Source organism: Drosophila hydei, unplaced genomic scaffold (genome assembly GCF_003285905.1).
Source record: "Drosophila hydei strain 15085-1641.00,03,60 unplaced genomic scaffold, DhydRS2 tig00000063-arrow-pilon, whole genome shotgun sequence".
Taxonomy (NCBI): Eukaryota; Metazoa; Arthropoda; class Insecta; order Diptera; family Drosophilidae; genus Drosophila; species Drosophila hydei.
Genome location: NW_022045657.1, coordinates 8,667,929 through 8,684,473, shown reverse-complemented (window position 1 = coordinate 8,684,473; position 16,545 = coordinate 8,667,929). Strand labels below are relative to the sequence as shown.

The 16,545-nt window shown below is 41.2% G+C and overlaps 4 protein-coding genes across 4 annotated transcripts; 2 read left to right on the top strand and 2 right to left on the bottom strand.

Moving 5' to 3' along the window:
- Positions 1-182: 182 nt before the first annotated feature.
- On the bottom strand, positions 183-1,123 carry LOC111595174 (enhancer of split m4 protein). Its single transcript, XM_023308754.2, has one exon. The coding sequence runs from the start codon at positions 651-653 to the stop codon at positions 183-185; it is 471 nt and encodes a 156-aa protein (XP_023164522.2). The 5' UTR covers positions 654-1,123.
- A 5,528-nt stretch (positions 1,124-6,651) lies between these two features.
- On the bottom strand, positions 6,652-7,206 carry LOC111595176 (enhancer of split m5 protein). Its single transcript, XM_023308756.2, has one exon. The coding sequence runs from the start codon at positions 7,204-7,206 to the stop codon at positions 6,652-6,654; it is 555 nt and encodes a 184-aa protein (XP_023164524.2).
- Positions 7,207-11,518: 4,312 nt separating this feature from the next.
- On the top strand, positions 11,519-11,746 carry LOC111595182 (enhancer of split m6 protein). Its single transcript, XM_023308761.2, has one exon. The coding sequence runs from the start codon at positions 11,519-11,521 to the stop codon at positions 11,744-11,746; it is 228 nt and encodes a 75-aa protein (XP_023164529.2).
- A 3,007-nt stretch (positions 11,747-14,753) lies between these two features.
- LOC111595168 (enhancer of split m7 protein) lies at positions 14,754-15,771 on the top strand. The gene has a single exon (XM_023308749.2). It carries the CDS (start codon positions 14,806-14,808, stop codon positions 15,556-15,558), a length of 753 nt encoding a protein of 250 aa, XP_023164517.2. The 5' UTR covers positions 14,754-14,805; the 3' UTR covers positions 15,559-15,771.
- The last annotated feature ends 774 nt before the right edge of the window (positions 15,772-16,545 follow it).

The window sequence follows — 16,545 nt, the reverse complement described above, 5'->3', positions numbered from 1 at the left end:
GTATGAGTTAAAATTTATCACAATTTTGTAAAGCTCGATTGAGTGTTGCGCCTTGCAGCTAATTTTGATTGTTTTGGATGCACAAAATTAACAGAAGACGCTTTAAAGCAGGAAGCTGGAACCGCTGGTCCCAAAAATGGAAGACATTGTTGCGTGTGCTGGGATGCCCAAGCGCTGGTTGTTTAGGCTTGCACCCAGCGATCCTGGAACTGTGCGACGGCGATCTCGTTGGCTGTGCTGCAGTAGAGTGGCTCGATGAGATCGTTGTCGGCGGGCAGATCGGAGGCGGCGGTCCAGAAGAAGGTGCCATGGGCGGTGCGCACAAAGTGTACTGGCACGGTGGGCAATTGCTCGAGCTCGTAGTCCTCCATTTCGCAGGAGGCGGAGAGACGCTCATTGGCCTCGTTCTCATAGGATTCGAGAGAGTCAGCGCAGGATTTGTTGACGATGGACTCGAGATCGGCGTTGCGGCTATTCTCAATGGACTCCAGAGACTCCAGTGAGTTGGCCTTGTGTGTGTTTTGCATGTTCTGCTGCTCCTCGACTTGTTGTTGTTGCTTGAAGATCTTTTGCAGCAGCTTCTTCACGCTGTAGGTCTTCTTGTTGGTCTTGGTGTTCATGTTGTTGTTGATGATGTTCTTGTTCTGGCACATTTTGAATTTGTTGTGTTGCTGTTTAGCTGAGATGTAGCTGTTGCTGAGTTGTTTACTGTACGAAGCGTAGTCCTCGAATGATGTCTGATCCTCTGAGATGTCTGCCTTTTATACCCGCACAGGACCAAAAACGAAACCCAAGCCGACAGCAGGTCGGGACAACGAGGGTTGAGGCAAGCAGCCAGAACGATACACCAGATACTCAGCGAGTGTGGGAAAGTACAAGGATACGTGCACAGACAAAACACTGTAAACGAGAAAATCCTGAGCGCACAAGCACACAGATGCACACACATACATTCAAAAAACGGCAGGTGTGTTTCGAAACGGACCGTTGGGACGGACCTGCACGCCATTAACCTGCATGCGTTGGAGTGTGAAGGCATGTCGTGCTGCTCCGCTCCCACCTGCTAGTGATGTATAGCAATTTTATCCTGCGCCAGGATCGTGAGAAGCGAGACTTTCTACCAGTTCCCACAGTTTTTCGAAGGATCCTTTTTCGAGCCTATTGAAGACAACAACTCCAACAACAAAACCGAATCTTTTTGCTGATCACTTTTGGTTTTTATATGTTGTTATCGTTGTTGTTGTTGCTGCTGTTGCTGGCAGCTCTTTATGCACTTATCTCGTTTTGGCTGGCATAGAAATCCCTTTTTTTCGGGTCTTGAACACGTGTGCAGCGGTTGCCCCCGCAAAACGTGGGAGAATATTTTCAATTTTCAACGCTTGAACGACTCAAACAATTAATGGCCTGACAGCAGAGGCCCAGATCAACTAGTTGAATAGGCAAACACATTGGACAGACTGAGATCTGGGATCATTTAATGCGCTGTAATTTGAAATTTATAAATTTTTTTGTGTGCCTCGAGGCGTTGCCCGAAACGAGCGAGAAAAAAGGAGGATCATAAAAGAAAAAGGAAAAAGGAGAACAAAATTAAACCAAAAACGTGTCAGGCATTCGAAAGCCGAAGGAGTTGCTTTTAATTTCATTTCGATGGCACACAATTAGCAGACGACCCCTGCCTGTCCCTGTGCCTTATTAAGGGGCACTTTGTGTGCTTCCATGGAGGAGCTAAGCGAGAGCATGCACACTCACTCGCTCAAGCGTTGTCCTTTTTGGACCTCGGCTCGGTCGCAAGTTGGACACGTGATGGCGCGTGAGGCGTCGACGATGGCAGAGAACGATTTCTGGGACGATCCTGTACTTAATGGATTGTCTTTGACTTGACTATAAATATTTGAAGCCCATGTGCGTTGGGTTTCTTTTTTATGGTCTTCATTTTGTGTGGAGCTATAGTTTGTTTTATTTTCATTTTTTACATTAGACAGACAGGGAGACAAATTAAGATTCAAGCAGCGACTGTCCTGGTGAGAAGTGGTAGGCTGGCGTTAACAGTTCGTTTCCAAATATGTTTGTACCTAGGGATTGCTGTAGTCCTATTGATGTACTCCTTGATTATAAGGTGCGCTTTGTTATTAGAAGTTGGTCGAGCTGATTTGTGTGTGTGTTTCTTTATCTTTTACTTGAGCTGAGCTCAGCTATTGAGGTTTAATTAGAAGTAAAGGCAACAATCTAAGGATTTGTTAGACCAGCAAAGCAATAAATAGTCAACGGATAAGAAAGAAAGTGACAATTGCTGTTGTCTGCAGTTTCTATAGTAAGTTTGCTGCTCACACAGCTCTGCTTAGGTCTGCACAGTCTTTAAATAAGGATTGTAAAGTGAAAAGGCTGTATTTTATTGAAATGCGTTCATTTCTGATAAATAATTTACAGAAAAAAAAAAAACATTTTTATAGCCATATAATAAAAACATAAATATTTATGCATAATTATAAAATCGTATAATTCTAGTGAAATATATTCACAAAGTTAAATATATTCTTAAGCAAATATACTTCATTTTTATAAGCTATGTTCTTCAATAATATATATTCAATAATATATTGTGCTGAGCACGTTTGATGTGTTTTTTTATAAAATTGTTGCAGAAGGGAAAACACATGATACACATTATATGATCAATAATTAAGCTATGGAATTATTTATAATTTTTGAACTACTATTATTATTACCTAAATTACAATTATTATTATTATATGTATAATGATAACAATAATATTTATAATAATGTGCAAGGCAAAAAGGCTTGGAAACGAATCTATGAGTTTTCGGGTGCAACAGTGGGAGATTGGCCCAGGAGCTCGGAGAACAGTAGCTAGAGCACATGGAAAGGCTCTACCATGAAGTTTAGTGAAGAATAACTTCTGGTTTCAAGGTGGGAGGCAGTCCTAAACACCAGTAAGACTGACCACCTGACTAAAGTGTGTATGGTATAGAGTTACAAAAAGCCGATCAGATTTTGTGTCAAAAGAAAATACTTAAACTTAAATTACTATTTCCAAGTCTTCAATACAATCAGCTCTTATATAAATGTTGCTCAGATGTCAATAATTATTATTACATTTATGAGAGATCTCTTCATCATCACACCTACTATATATGTCTCCAACCACTTATTCAACCTATGCAATTATGTTATTTGAACTTCTCAGTAAGCTGTATGATGACTTTCTTAGGCCAAACGCTCAATCTACAAATGAAGACTTGATTTTGCAACAATTATTTGTGGTATAAAAGATCAACTGCATAAAGAAGTCGCATAATTCCAGGAATATATCCTTTGAAAAAACGGAAAGAGCTGACCAATTCGTAACGTTTGACGAACGTGTACAGCAGAGAATTTCATGGAAATATAAATTAGGGCCTTGTATGTTTTGGTTGAATCATTCTAGCATATTATTGTTATGCACGTTTGTTTGTTCCAATTGTATTTCGTCCTTGGCTCTATTTTGGTTGACTCATTCCCCTAGTTTTCCATTTCATGGCCCACGTGCATGCCCATTCGATCCAATAGAATAGCCACCAAAAATTTCTATGGCAGACCAGAAACCCAAAAATATAAAAAAATAACAAAATAAATAAATGATCGTACGAAAAGCCCTGCTGGGGGTCCCAAGACTACAGAGATAGACAGATAGCAGCTACCACTGCGGCGGTTTTCGGTTATTCGGGCTACCGTGGTGCCTTGTTGTTGGCCCAAAATCGTTTCCAACGAAATCTCTTGACCTGCTCTCTCGATGAACACGTGCACTGATTTCTTATCGTTGCCGATCATTTAAGGTTCCAAAATTGTAGATTAGCCCGAAACAAAAACCTGTGGCACACAAAAAAAGTAAAATTGGAAAAATAAAAAAAATAAGTCTATGTATATCAACAACAACCTGACCCCTCGCCGATGGCCATTGTTTGCAAGTGTTTAGATTCCTGGCCCAGTTGTGTGTGCGTACACACACGCATCGGGATTCGGATGGTGATTGGGTTTTTGGGCTTGGTTTTTCGGGAATGAGAACGTGCAGCGTCTTGTTTGAACACGTGACGACCTCGTTTTAAGCGCTGCGGAATGTTTGGTGTTACGACGCCGTTTCAAAATTGCAGCGTCGCCAACTGACACGTCTCGCTGATGTACTATCCATACAATGTGCAGCAAGTGGCCATGTGAATCGCTAAGGTACGTGCATAACTTGTGAGCGGCAAATTTTCACACATGTGCCAGCAGCAGCATCAGCAGCAATAGCAGCAAACCGGGAAATGCCCGCAATCAGGTCCAGTTACAGGACTCGGATTTTCCAGCAAATCATTGTCAGTGTTAACTATGTCGATGTTACGGTATTTCCGCTAGTTCGCTGGTCAGCGTGAACATCAAACGAGGCGTGCGAAAATTTCAACCGAATGTAACCCTAGAGCCGACTCACACTTGAGTCGCGTCTACTCCAATTGAACCCAAGCCATCCAAGGCACCCATAAACAGACCATTTCGTAGACCAAGGCGATAAAGTCATGTGCGCTGCAGTTAAAACAACAACAGCTACAAATCGCAGCTACATTTGAATAGCGACCCACACGGCGGTTTTGTAATGATAAAATAACACACCATAGCACACACATGCGGCACACTCATAAATGCGCTACGAAAATAAAGGGAAAAAACACATGTGGGGTCCTTTTTTTGTCATCATATTACATGCAAGAGACGAACGAGGCAGCGCACTTGACACGAGACAGCGCGACATGTTGAATTATCTTTTAGTTTACAAATTAGTATGTGAGATGCAGGCTGTTCTTGGAATGCAGACATTGTTAGTTTAGGACCAGGATCAATGGGCAATTGCCGTAGAAGCATTTTTTCCTTTTTAATTTTAGTCCGCCCATCACTCAACGCACGTGCAGCGCACAAAAGGGGTTGTAATTACAGTTTAACTCAGTGTCGCCGCCCTCCCTAAAAACCACGCTCAGCACAGCACTAGCACCACACAGATCGCTCGCACCACACAAGACAGCGAGTGGCCTATGCAGATTCGATGGCAACACGTGCATATTGATGAGCCCGTTGAGCAGGCGAGGCGTGGACAGGTCTCAGACTCGTTTTCGGTTCACCACTCAGGGGCGTCGTTGATCGTTGCAGCTAAGGTTTCACATACATAAATATGTAGATAAAGCCAGCTTAAGGGTCAGGACCTCCTACTTGCGACCCTAGGGAGCTCGAGTTGCTCAGTCGCTCAATCTCTCGCCCTTTCTCGTTCGCAGCTGGGGTGTTTGGTTGCGTTGACACGTTTGGCTTACCGAACAAGTTTCAGGGGAGCCATTTCAACGTATACAAACAAGCACCTACAAAACCAAGACCCCATTAAAACGAAAACGAAAACGAAAACAAAAACGAAAAAGAATACGAAAACTCATTAAAAGATATCGAAATTGTCGTCCCTTTTTGCCTCGATCATTCTACACGCACGCACAAATCTTCCAATTTTGAAATCGTTAGCGTGTCTAGTCCCATTTAATCCTTCCAAGACTAATTACAAAATTGTAGACGCCGGAGTCCTGTTACGCATACTGATAAGCCGAGTAATTTAAGAGCTGTCCCCCATTAGATAGGATATCTTACTTTCATATTGGGTTTCAGCTCAGATTGTAAATGTCGAGCACGCAGCACACACCATAGCAAATATGGCAGTTTGATCTTGATAGCAGCCGCAGACAAAGGAGAGTGTCAATATTGTGAGGCAACATCAACAGGTTAAGAACAAATAAGATATTTAGTAGGTACAGTTGCGCCAAATCGCACAACGCATGAGCCTCTCAAACAATGGCAAATCAAAGTACAAAGTACTTTCATTTCACTTCAAGATAGAGAATAGATGATATTACTGAAAATAGTAGAGGCAGTCTAAGGTAACCTCAATAAGAACTAAATATTGAGCGACAAAAGTAAATAAAATCCTTCAAACTATCATCGTTAAGAGCTGTAGTAAAAAATAATGAATATTATATTTTAAACAGACTTGCTTAAAACTCTTCTAAAAATCAGTTTTTTTTTGTTTATTAATCATAGAATTTAACTTGTATATCAGTGTTATTTTTTTTAACAAATAACTTTAATTCATGATTTTACACATTTTTAAAGCATATATTGTTATTGTTGTTATTTTTGTTTAAATATTGGTTTTATGTAATGAATGTTTTGCTGCCCGTCAATTTATGCTTTCCATATCTTTAATAGTTTTTTATATAGAGCTGTAAACCATCGACAAATAGTAAAAATATACTTTTGATAGTTCTTTAAAATCTCAAAAATTGTATGAATTATTTTGTGAAATTTAAAAGATTAAAAAGTCTTTTTAAGTTTTTTTTTCAAGTTTTAGTTTTTATTACTATTAAAGCTTGTAATATTTTCTTATAGTCTAAAGTTAGTAAACAAAATCTTGCTACATATTTACAAATATTCTTAAAACTATTAAAGCTTGTTGTCTTATAGGTTGATAGGGCTTAGATCTATGTAAAGCTCTTGTTATCACAGTTTACATCGAGTCAATTGGAAGACATGATTCGTTGTTATGGTTGTAGTAGTAGTTGTTGTAGATAGTTGACATCTTCTGTGGTTTACCAGGGGCGCCACATGGGATTGCTGGGTGATTGCGGACTGGCTGCTGCGTCAGACTCCTCGGCATCGCTGTGATAGCCAGAAGATGCGGGGCTAACTGGACGACTGATTGGCGAGGATTCCAATTCGGTTTGCTGCTGCTGCTGTTGTTGTTGTGGCTGATCGGCCTGCAGCATGCGCTGGAACTCAATGCCCAAATGCGTCATCACCGTTTTGCCCACATCGACGCTCATGGCTGGCGTGCAGGCCATCACACGAGAGATTTCACTGACGGCATTCATGTAGCCGTTCTTGAAGCTGTCCATGGGCACAGGTGGGACGGGCGCCTGTTGCTTGATGAGCTGTTTGCGCATGAAGACAAGTGCTGCCTCGAGCATTTCGGCCTTGTCCAGACGAAGAATGGCATCGTCGCCCTGGAACTCAGCAACAAGTGTCTTCAGCGTGTCCAGGCACTTGTTCATGCGTGCCCTGCGCTGACGCTCCAGCAGAGGCTTCTTCACTTTCAGATAGTGCTGGGTCTTTGATACGAAAGCGGTTTCGGTTTGTGGTGCCATGTTTGTGAGATCAAATTGAGTGCTTGAGCTGTGCACGGTTTGCAGGATGCTGTGTGAATGATGCTCTTCTCGAGCGCAGCGTCGCCTTTTATAGGCGCACGCATCCTGCAGCCAGGACCTGCTGCAGGTAGCCAGACGTGCAGAGAAATCTAGAAATCTCGCTCTCTTGCGCTCTTTGCTCACTGCGTGGGAAAGGAAATCGTTGCTAGACCCTAAAAACTGAGTTACACAGCAACAATAACTATAAGACGATTGTCTAGTTGCGTGTCTGACGCATTGTAACTGCAATTAAACCGTAAAATTCTGACCAAGAACCTGGAGAACCGACTGAGGGCCCAGACAATTGACTGGACCGTGATGATTTGTCTTGGCCAAGCCAAAGGGAAAATTGATGAAAAGTTATAAATGTTCTGGCTTCGCTGTGGTTTTATGGCTACATCCTGCGTACAACAAAAATATACACAAGGCTTGGCTGTACCGACTTGACTTGAATTCGAATTAGTTTGAAATATAGAGCATTATGAAATGAAGAGTGACTTTATTATGTAAAGCAGTTTATTAATTAGAGATACTACTTTAGTTAGTTGAAGTTCAAAACGTTAGATTAATAATATATCATATACATAATATCATTAGAGTTGTAAGAGCATCGTTACTCTAGTTCAAACTCTCAGCATCGCTAAGCCATATAAACTAAAGCAAATACGTTTAAAGCTGCGATCCTGGAGGCTCGGCTAGTCTCTGATTTTAATTTAATTTTAGTTTTAAATATAGAGAAATATACAATTTCAACTCAATATTTGTATATTTCAAATTTGTGGTCCTCTAATTGGACTAATCTATTTGAGTAGATTGTTTGTTATTCACTAGTTTTTATACACCAATATATACAATATAGTAGTTTGTTATTCCAATTAATTAGTTTTTTTCACTCTGAAATATTTTTCAAAAATGATAAATGCATCATCTGAAATTTTAGCTACGAATGCTTAAGGTAAATTAATCTATACTTTATATTTCTATATTGTGATCAGGCATATATATTTAATGTTAATATAATTACTTAATCTACCCTTTTACATGTAAAGAAATTATATATTTTTATATTCATAGTCCATTAAAGCTAAATCAGGTATCCTTTCGAAAAGTCTACAAACAGCTAATCCAATTACCGCTCACAAAGTCCCATTCCAATAAAAATACAATATTTTATAATTACACTCTGGCTGGGTTTGCTACTACAGCAATCTGTTGAGCTCCAATTAGGATGCATGCTTATAAGAAGGGTGAGTATGAAGGTAGGTAGAGCTCCATTGCGGAAAGTGGCACCCGCAGCTCGGCAGCCCGTCAGTCGTCCGTCGTCCGTCGTTCACTTGTGCGTCGCTTGCTCGATTTTCATATCGTGAGAACCGCTCGAGTAACGTCGTGTGTTTCCCACGCGATGTGCACACCTGCCATTTAAGTCGCTTATATGGTTACGATTACAAACAGCAGCAGCAGCAGCAACATCAACAGCAACAACAATAACAACTAGAGGGCCTCGACTGTTGACGGCACACATTTATTGCGCCGGCGCGACGCGTATTATCAGCGTCGTGTGGCTGCCCTGACGACTTGACTGCCTAACTGACTGAGTGACTGACTGACTGACTGTCTGAATGTCTGATTGTCTGACTGACTGATTACTGACTGCTTTACTTTAGTTTTTCACTCTTGTCGTCATCATGTTGTTGCTGGCGTCGTCGACGTCGTCGTCATTGTCGATTGTTTAATTTAAATCGTCGTCGCGATGTCGGCTACTCGGCTTCAGCTTAATGATTATACCTCAAAGTCTGCCTCGAGGTTTCTGCGGAATTGTACGCAATAGTTATTTGTACTTTACGACATGCGCTAATTGAACCGCAGAGGAGTTTATGAGCCACAGCTTCAGCTTCAGCAACAGTCGTTGATTGGCCAAAGCTGAAGGTGAAAAGTTGGCGCTACCGTTGACGTGATTGGAATTGAGTTTTATTTTTTTATAGACAGCGTGCTACTGTCGGCCAACATCAATAGGCCGTCAATTGAGGATTTGATTTGATGAGCATTGGGTCATGTGTGCGCGCAGAACATGGACAAAAGAAGCCTCAGAACCAATTTGACAGCAGGTGCAAAACTTTAAGATTTGCAATCCATCAGATGTATTTCAGAGTGTTGCATGCATAAGCATAAAACGTAGGACCTTGAAAGCCACTTGATATGGAATTATATCAAACTATATAATTATTTATCTCATTTCAGATAATAAGACTACAAATTATAAATAAATCAAGACACAAGTCTTATAAAAGAAAGTTTTTAAAGGAATTTATATTTATATATAATTCGAAATGCATTTTTAGTTTAGGAGACAATACAGACAACTTCATACAATAATAATTAACTGCAGCATGTGAGGTGTCGAAGGACGAGGATCGTGGTTCGAATGAGAATCAACTGCATGTATATAGTCCAGTCTAGCCGATAATATTGAAAATAATAGTTGATAGTCTGTGACAATATTCTATACTTCTATATCAATTCAATTAAAAAAATATTAAGTGACTAAAAACATAAATAGGATAGGAATTGCATTAGCTTGCAAATCTCAATACGAATCTATTCTGCATACAAATTAGCGTCATAAATAAATCAACAAATTTGTATGTTTCTTTAATTTTCTGATTATATATTTTGAATGAAAAACCTTCCTTATTTATTAGGTTTTTGGTAATATTCTTTGATTGATCGACTACTCTTTCAAATGGCGCGCTTTACTAAGGAATGCCTAAAGGAAGTAGTTTCTTTGGCAATTAGTCCAATGTTTTAATTGTTGAACTAACGTTAAGCCTTGCTTCAGATTTAATTGCTTGCCTTATTTGACTATTTATAAAGTTACCCATATTTATTTTAGCATTAAAAGAACTTTCCCAGGCGTCATTTGTTCAGAAAGTCAACTTGAAATTAGTTGAACGTTAAGTGGGCAATTGTCAAAAAAATTTGCGTGGGAAATACCTTAGGATACTCAAAACCTGCTAACGATTCTAATTAGTTGAGTCTACTTGGCCCAAACTATGGTCTATGTGAGGTAAATACCATGCGACACTTTCAGCTGCTCACTGAGAGCCTTAGATGTCTATGGTAACAACCATTTAAAAACCACATGCAATTAAGTAACAATTTCCTATACAACCACCCAAAATGTGGCGCGTGCCACACGCAGCCACAGCTTTAATTAAAGCTGACTGCAATAGCACTCAAAATATAATCCACAAAAACGCCCATAAAATCTCAATCAAGTGGCGATCAAACAAAACCGAGTTGCTGCACCTTGCGCCACAGTCCAAGTGGCAAGCAAATCAAATATATGACTGGCCACGTGACCGCCCAACGCCCCGCAGGCGACTCCCGCTGCTGCCAGGGCACAGCACGCGGCAAGTGCGTCTGCCACGCGACTCTGGCCGGCGGCCAGGAGCTTTCTAGAAGTGCGCCAAGCGCACAAATATCAATCAGGTGCAAATGTGGCGCAGGAGGTAGCACTTGCGTTTCTGAATTTTTGTGTGCATTTGATAATTGAACTCGTGCCAATTAGGCAATGCGAACAACACACACACGCATACACTCATCCACACACGCACACGCGGGCACACTTGTCCGAGCAGGCTTTAGAGGTCGAGCGAGACTTTCGCCAGGCAGCAAGTGCAATATGTGTCAGCCAGTCAACAGCCACCACCAAGCCAACAACAACAGCAACAACAGCAAGAGCAACACGAAACGGGCTGTGGCCTAAATTGCAAGCAGCTGCCACTCGAACCGTGGGATATTTTTCCCCTAACCAAACCGAGGGCCATCGAACCTTATCCATGGGAACCACAACTGCTCGACGCTCTCAATATTTATTTTGTGCGTTCGTTATATTGAATAAGTAAAAAAGGAGACAACAAAAATAAGGGAAAGGAAGCCTCGACAATGAGGGGTGCGGACGACTGACAAGATTATCCTGCACGTGTTGAGCTTGCTCTCCACCTCGCCTGCGCTGAAAGCGTGGCAGGCGAGTGTTGGGCGGCTGCTGCTGCCACAGTTGTTGCCACAGTTGCTGCTTTGCAGCTTCAGCAGCAAACTTGCAACATCAGCCAGCCGCGTGCTGAGCACATGTGTTGCGCATGTGGCACTTGTTCGCTGGGTGGTGGGTTCAATTTTGGGCGGGATGCTGGGCTATAAAAGCGCGACACTTGTTAATGCAGCAGCGCAGTTCAAATTTGCAACGCGAGAAGCAAACATCAATTGAAACTCAAATATGTCCAAAGTAAAGAATCTAATTGCCAAAATGCTGCAGCGGCGCAAGTGCAACAGCGGCCACAACAGCAGCAGCAACATCAACCATTGCCAGCGTTATGACAGTCTGGAGGAGATAGCGCAGAATCAGGCCAACGAACGCATGCTGCAGGAGACAACAAATGCAACACATCAATTGCTCTTCTGCTTGGAAACCGCAGACGGCAGCTTTTATTGGCATGCACAGTAGCAACAACAGCAGCAGCAGAAGCACCAACAGCAACAGCAACAGCAACAACAACAAACCGGTAGTTAGAAGCGGTCAAATGTATGAATGAAAACACTTCTTCAATGAAGCCATCCATCGAGTCAGCTCAATTCATGTCTCAGCATGCGCAACAAGTTGCATGCAACACCTGAGCAAATGATAAACAAGTTGTCAGCCAGGCAGTCAGCCATCAGCAGCAGCAACGTCAACTTTGCCCCCCCAGGCCAAGCTGTTAATTCCAAATCTTAATATCCACAATATGCCAACTTTAAATAACTTGTGATATATATAATGCCATATGCTCAGTGTCGATCAGACTCTAGTTCGTAGTGCCAATAGTATAAATGTTTCTAGACCTTAAGTTAATAATAAAATGACTTGAAAAGTAAATCAAAATTGTATTTGTGTTTGCTTATTTAGTATTAGAATTATGTCTATATAAAACACATTTCGTGTTTCTATGCAATGGATCCGATTAAAAGGGACAACCACATTAAATTGTTTTATTTGTTATTGGGTTCGCGGTATAAAGCAATTACCAACTTTAGACTCGCTTCTGGATCAGGATTCCACATTCACATATACATAACATATGTACTAAATTGTATACTATTAAATCAATTGCTAAATTGAACAATTAAAAAAAAAGTTTATTTATATTTAGATGTATAATTTTATTTCTTACCAATATTAAGTTGATATACGAAAGAAAATTAATTTTTCCTTTCAATGTCAACAATGAATGGAAGTTCTTGTATGATAAGATTTATATTATATCAATATTTTAATTTTTTTTAATTAGAGTAATATGTTATATGTAAATATTTTTATTTTTATAATTTGCCCAGTTTTATATCGTTCCTTACAAATGAAATAATTAATTTTGATTATAGTAAACTTCTAAATGACTTGGGCTCTATCAAGGTTAAGTTATAATTGAATTCAGAAAAAGTTTTATCCAAATTTCAATCACGCTAGATTCGCAACCCTTTTGACGCCTGCGCGCCCTCTTTGCGCAAACTTCCAGCCTGACATTTTGCGTGTGTCAGTCGCGCGTTATTACGCGGTCCAAGCATGCGCACATATTCAATTACACAGCCACAGCAGCAATAACATCAACACGAACAACATGAATAGCCACAATGATGACAAGAGCGTTGCATTGACAATAAGCCGAGCAACCCCCAAGCCCGTTGCATGCCTAAATGTGCCCCTGTTAAGAGTCGTCGATCCGTCGATCCGTTCGCCATGTGCAGTTGAAAAAATGTTCTCACACTCTCGAAAAGATTGTAACGGCTTGCTGTTCAGCACACTCTCAGCACGGCATCGACATCATCATGCTCTGCCATCTCAACCCCCAGCACGCTATGCGACTGCCTCGCGCTCGCTCTCGCCCTTGATCGGCTGCTCGCACTTCCTGCCCGTGGCCAAACTGGCCACGTATATTGTTTATATAGTTAACGAATGCGATACATTTAATCTTTAGTGTGTGTCAATTTGCCGTACAGTCATTTAGTTTGCATGCCCCGCACAGCGTCCCTACATGCTCGTTACCGGATTCCTGGTTGCCCGGTCCCACGACGTGCCCAGGCATGCCACTTAGCGTGGCCCAAGTGTTCAACAGAAGCTACAATTCAGCATTCATAATTGACAACAAGAACAACAACAGCAACAGCAACAGCAACAACGGAGACAGCAACAACTGCAAAGAGAAGAACCTCTGGGCCACGTCTGGCAACAAAAAAAATAAAAGGCAGGTGGTAGTTTTTTCGGTGGTACTGTCCACACCGCTCGCCATGAGTCGATCTTGGGCACGGTCAGATTTACAGTGGGGCAAGTGCATAAAAAGTGTAATTGAAATAAATTTTATTTGAAGTAATTAAAAACTAATTTTAAATAAATATATAAAGACAAATTTTTAATTTGATACTACTTTATAATATATCCCAAATATTTTAGTAATTTAAAATAATAATATATACAAAATCTCAGTCATGGCTTTGTCTTTTACCATAATTTCCTATTTATTTTAGTTCCCACGCTGATCGACCAAACCTGTAAATTAGCTTCAAAATCTGTTCACACCACATTAGTCCGAAAATCCCTAGGCGGTGTCCATTTGAAATTCAACCTTGTAGCTTCACTTTACTACTTGCAATATTTCCAAAACTTCCTTCCCACGGAATATCTGAAACTAAGCGCATCAAGTACAAAACATGCTACGTTTATTCCACAACAGATCTTAAGTTTTCTACCTTACAGCACCTTACTTTCGTGAAAACTTTTAAGACTTCATTCCCACGCACAGTCAGCACCCAAAAACCCTGAAACTAGCCATATCAAGTAAAGGACATGCCACGTAAATTCCACAACAGATTTTCAGGCAAACTGCAAAATTTCTCACATCAAGTAGAAGAAACATGTAGTGGAAAATCCAATGCGTTCGTTCAATTCAGCTTTGTACAAGATTTCCGCATGTGTTTTGCCCACTGTGCAATGTGCATAAGGGCTCAAATCGAAGACTCTGTAGGTAGCGCCCTCTCTCTCTCACACGCACTCGTTGTCTCTCACTCGCTCACCCTATAGGACCGACCGATTATAACTTATAACACCAACGAGCGAGAAAAATCTTGTGGGAAACTTGAGGGCAAAGTGTTTCCCACGATTCGAACGTCAATGTAAAAGAAAACAGAGAAGAGCTAAAAGCGGCGGCAACAACAACATGCCGAACATGTGCAACAACCACCACCATCACCACCGACACCACCAACACACAGACGCACCATCAGTTTCATCCCCTGCCAAGACACAACAAACTTGTTTGCCGAGCCAACAAGAGAAAAACCAACCACCAGCAGACGAGGATCGCTGCAAGGCGCAGACGCAAACGCAACGAGAGCTGGTAACCCAGATGCAGGCACGAACCGAGCCGAGCCGAACCGAACCGAATGACTGAGTAATTTGCTCGTCAGGTGGTGCTCTCTGCTGCTGGCTCTCTGGGTGCGTGCGCTGAGCACGAGACGCAGTTGACGTCGACGTCGATGGCGACGTCGGCACGTGCAGCTATAAAAGCAGCGGTAACTGGAGACGGCAGCAGCATTCTCAACGCAATCGTCGTGCAGTACACATCGTACAGCTCTTCTTACATACACATACATCGCCACACAACGCAACACAACATGGCCACCAAATACGAACAATCAAAGACTTATCAGTACCGCAAGGTGATGAAGCCGCTGCTGGAGCGCAAGCGTCGCGCACGCATCAACAAGTGCCTGGATGATCTCAAGGATCTGATGGCCGAGTGTGTGGCCCAAACTGGCGATGCCAAATTCGAAAAGGCCGACATCTTGGAGGTGACCGTAGAATACCTGCGCAAACTAAAGCAGACCAAGGCCGCCAATAACAATACCAATGCATCCGCCACGGAGCACAGTTTCCGTGCCGGCTACATTCGTGCCGCCAACGAAGTTTCACGTGCACTGGCTGCACTGCCCAAAGTAGATGTAGCCTTTGGCACCACACTGATGACCCACCTGGGCATGCGCCTCAATCAGCTGGAGCAGCCCATGGAGCAGCCAACGCCCATGTCAATGCATACGCCACTCAGCATCAACTGCGACTCCGCATACTCCAGCAAGAGCAGCACCAGCAGCCGTGACACCTACAGCCCCGTTTCCAGCGGCTACGCCAGTGACAGTGATTGCAGCTCATCTGGCTCAGCTACACCCGTTGCCGCCCAGTCTCTGCTGCAGATTAGCAACAACGGAACCAGCGTCTGGCGTCCCTGGTAAAGGAGGCACTTGCTCCGCAGTCATCGGGACACGCACGCAATCGAACTGTCGCTTTACAAAGCTTTACAATGATCTTCATTTTGCCTCTAATTAAGTGTTACGCAGTTTTCTAAGTTAGGTCTGTGATAGGCACGTTTTATTGACTCCATTATAGCAATTAGCCAGAAGTCTGTTAGCCAATACGAATGTTTATAGAGTTTAAGCAAAACAAAAACGAAAACAAAATATGAATACATAAATATAAAAAACAAACATGAAAAGAAATACTTTTATCTTTTATATTTTAAAACAGTTTACAGTTATTTCTTACAGCTTGTTCTATTCTAAACAGAATGAAATATAATTGGAATTTAATACTCGCTCAAGTGAACCTATCCCTGTCCAATAGGAAATTCGTTAAGTGTGAATCAATCGAAAGATCATTTCAAGAGATGAATAGATTTGTCATTAATTAAAAAATTATCATATATATATATATATATATATATATATATATAATAATTTTTTTTTATATATGTATATTTGAGACTATATATTTTATTTATTTTCTCGAAGTATTCATAGGAAAAGAGAGCTATATTAAAGTGGAGTCACATGACTATTTAATCTCAATCAATTAACACTTGTATCGAACATGTGATATTCTGTCTTTTTGCATTTATTTTTATGTTTTTAACATTATAATTATTATAGGATGAACTTATATAACTATCCAATATAGTAGAGTCATTTGACTCTAGTTCAGATTTAACGCTTACAATATAGAATATATCGAAGTTGCTCTCGATCATCATTAAGCATATGAAAGCCTCCTTCCGCCTGCTACACACATTTTAACACAATCATAACAACCGGAATTCCATTTTTTAATGGGCTATATAACACTCAACACAATGTAACAATATAGACTATTTTTCTTATAAAACAAACTCGAAAATATTAGAAATATAATCCATATTTTGAGTTAATTAGTTTCTCTTATTAGAA

What these genes read in the sequence shown, in the direction of transcription:
- LOC111595176 (XM_023308756.2), bottom strand. Translation starts at nt 7,206, where the DNA reads ATGGCACCACAAACCGAAACCGCTTTCGTATCAAAGACCCAGCACTAT.
- LOC111595174 (XM_023308754.2), bottom strand. Translation starts at nt 653, where the DNA reads ATGTGCCAGAACAAGAACATCATCAACAACAACATGAACACCAAGACC.
- LOC111595182 (XM_023308761.2), top strand. Translation starts at nt 11,519, where the DNA reads ATGTCCAAAGTAAAGAATCTAATTGCCAAAATGCTGCAGCGGCGCAAG.
- LOC111595168 (XM_023308749.2), top strand. Translation starts at nt 14,806, where the DNA reads ATGGCGACGTCGGCACGTGCAGCTATAAAAGCAGCGGTAACTGGAGAC.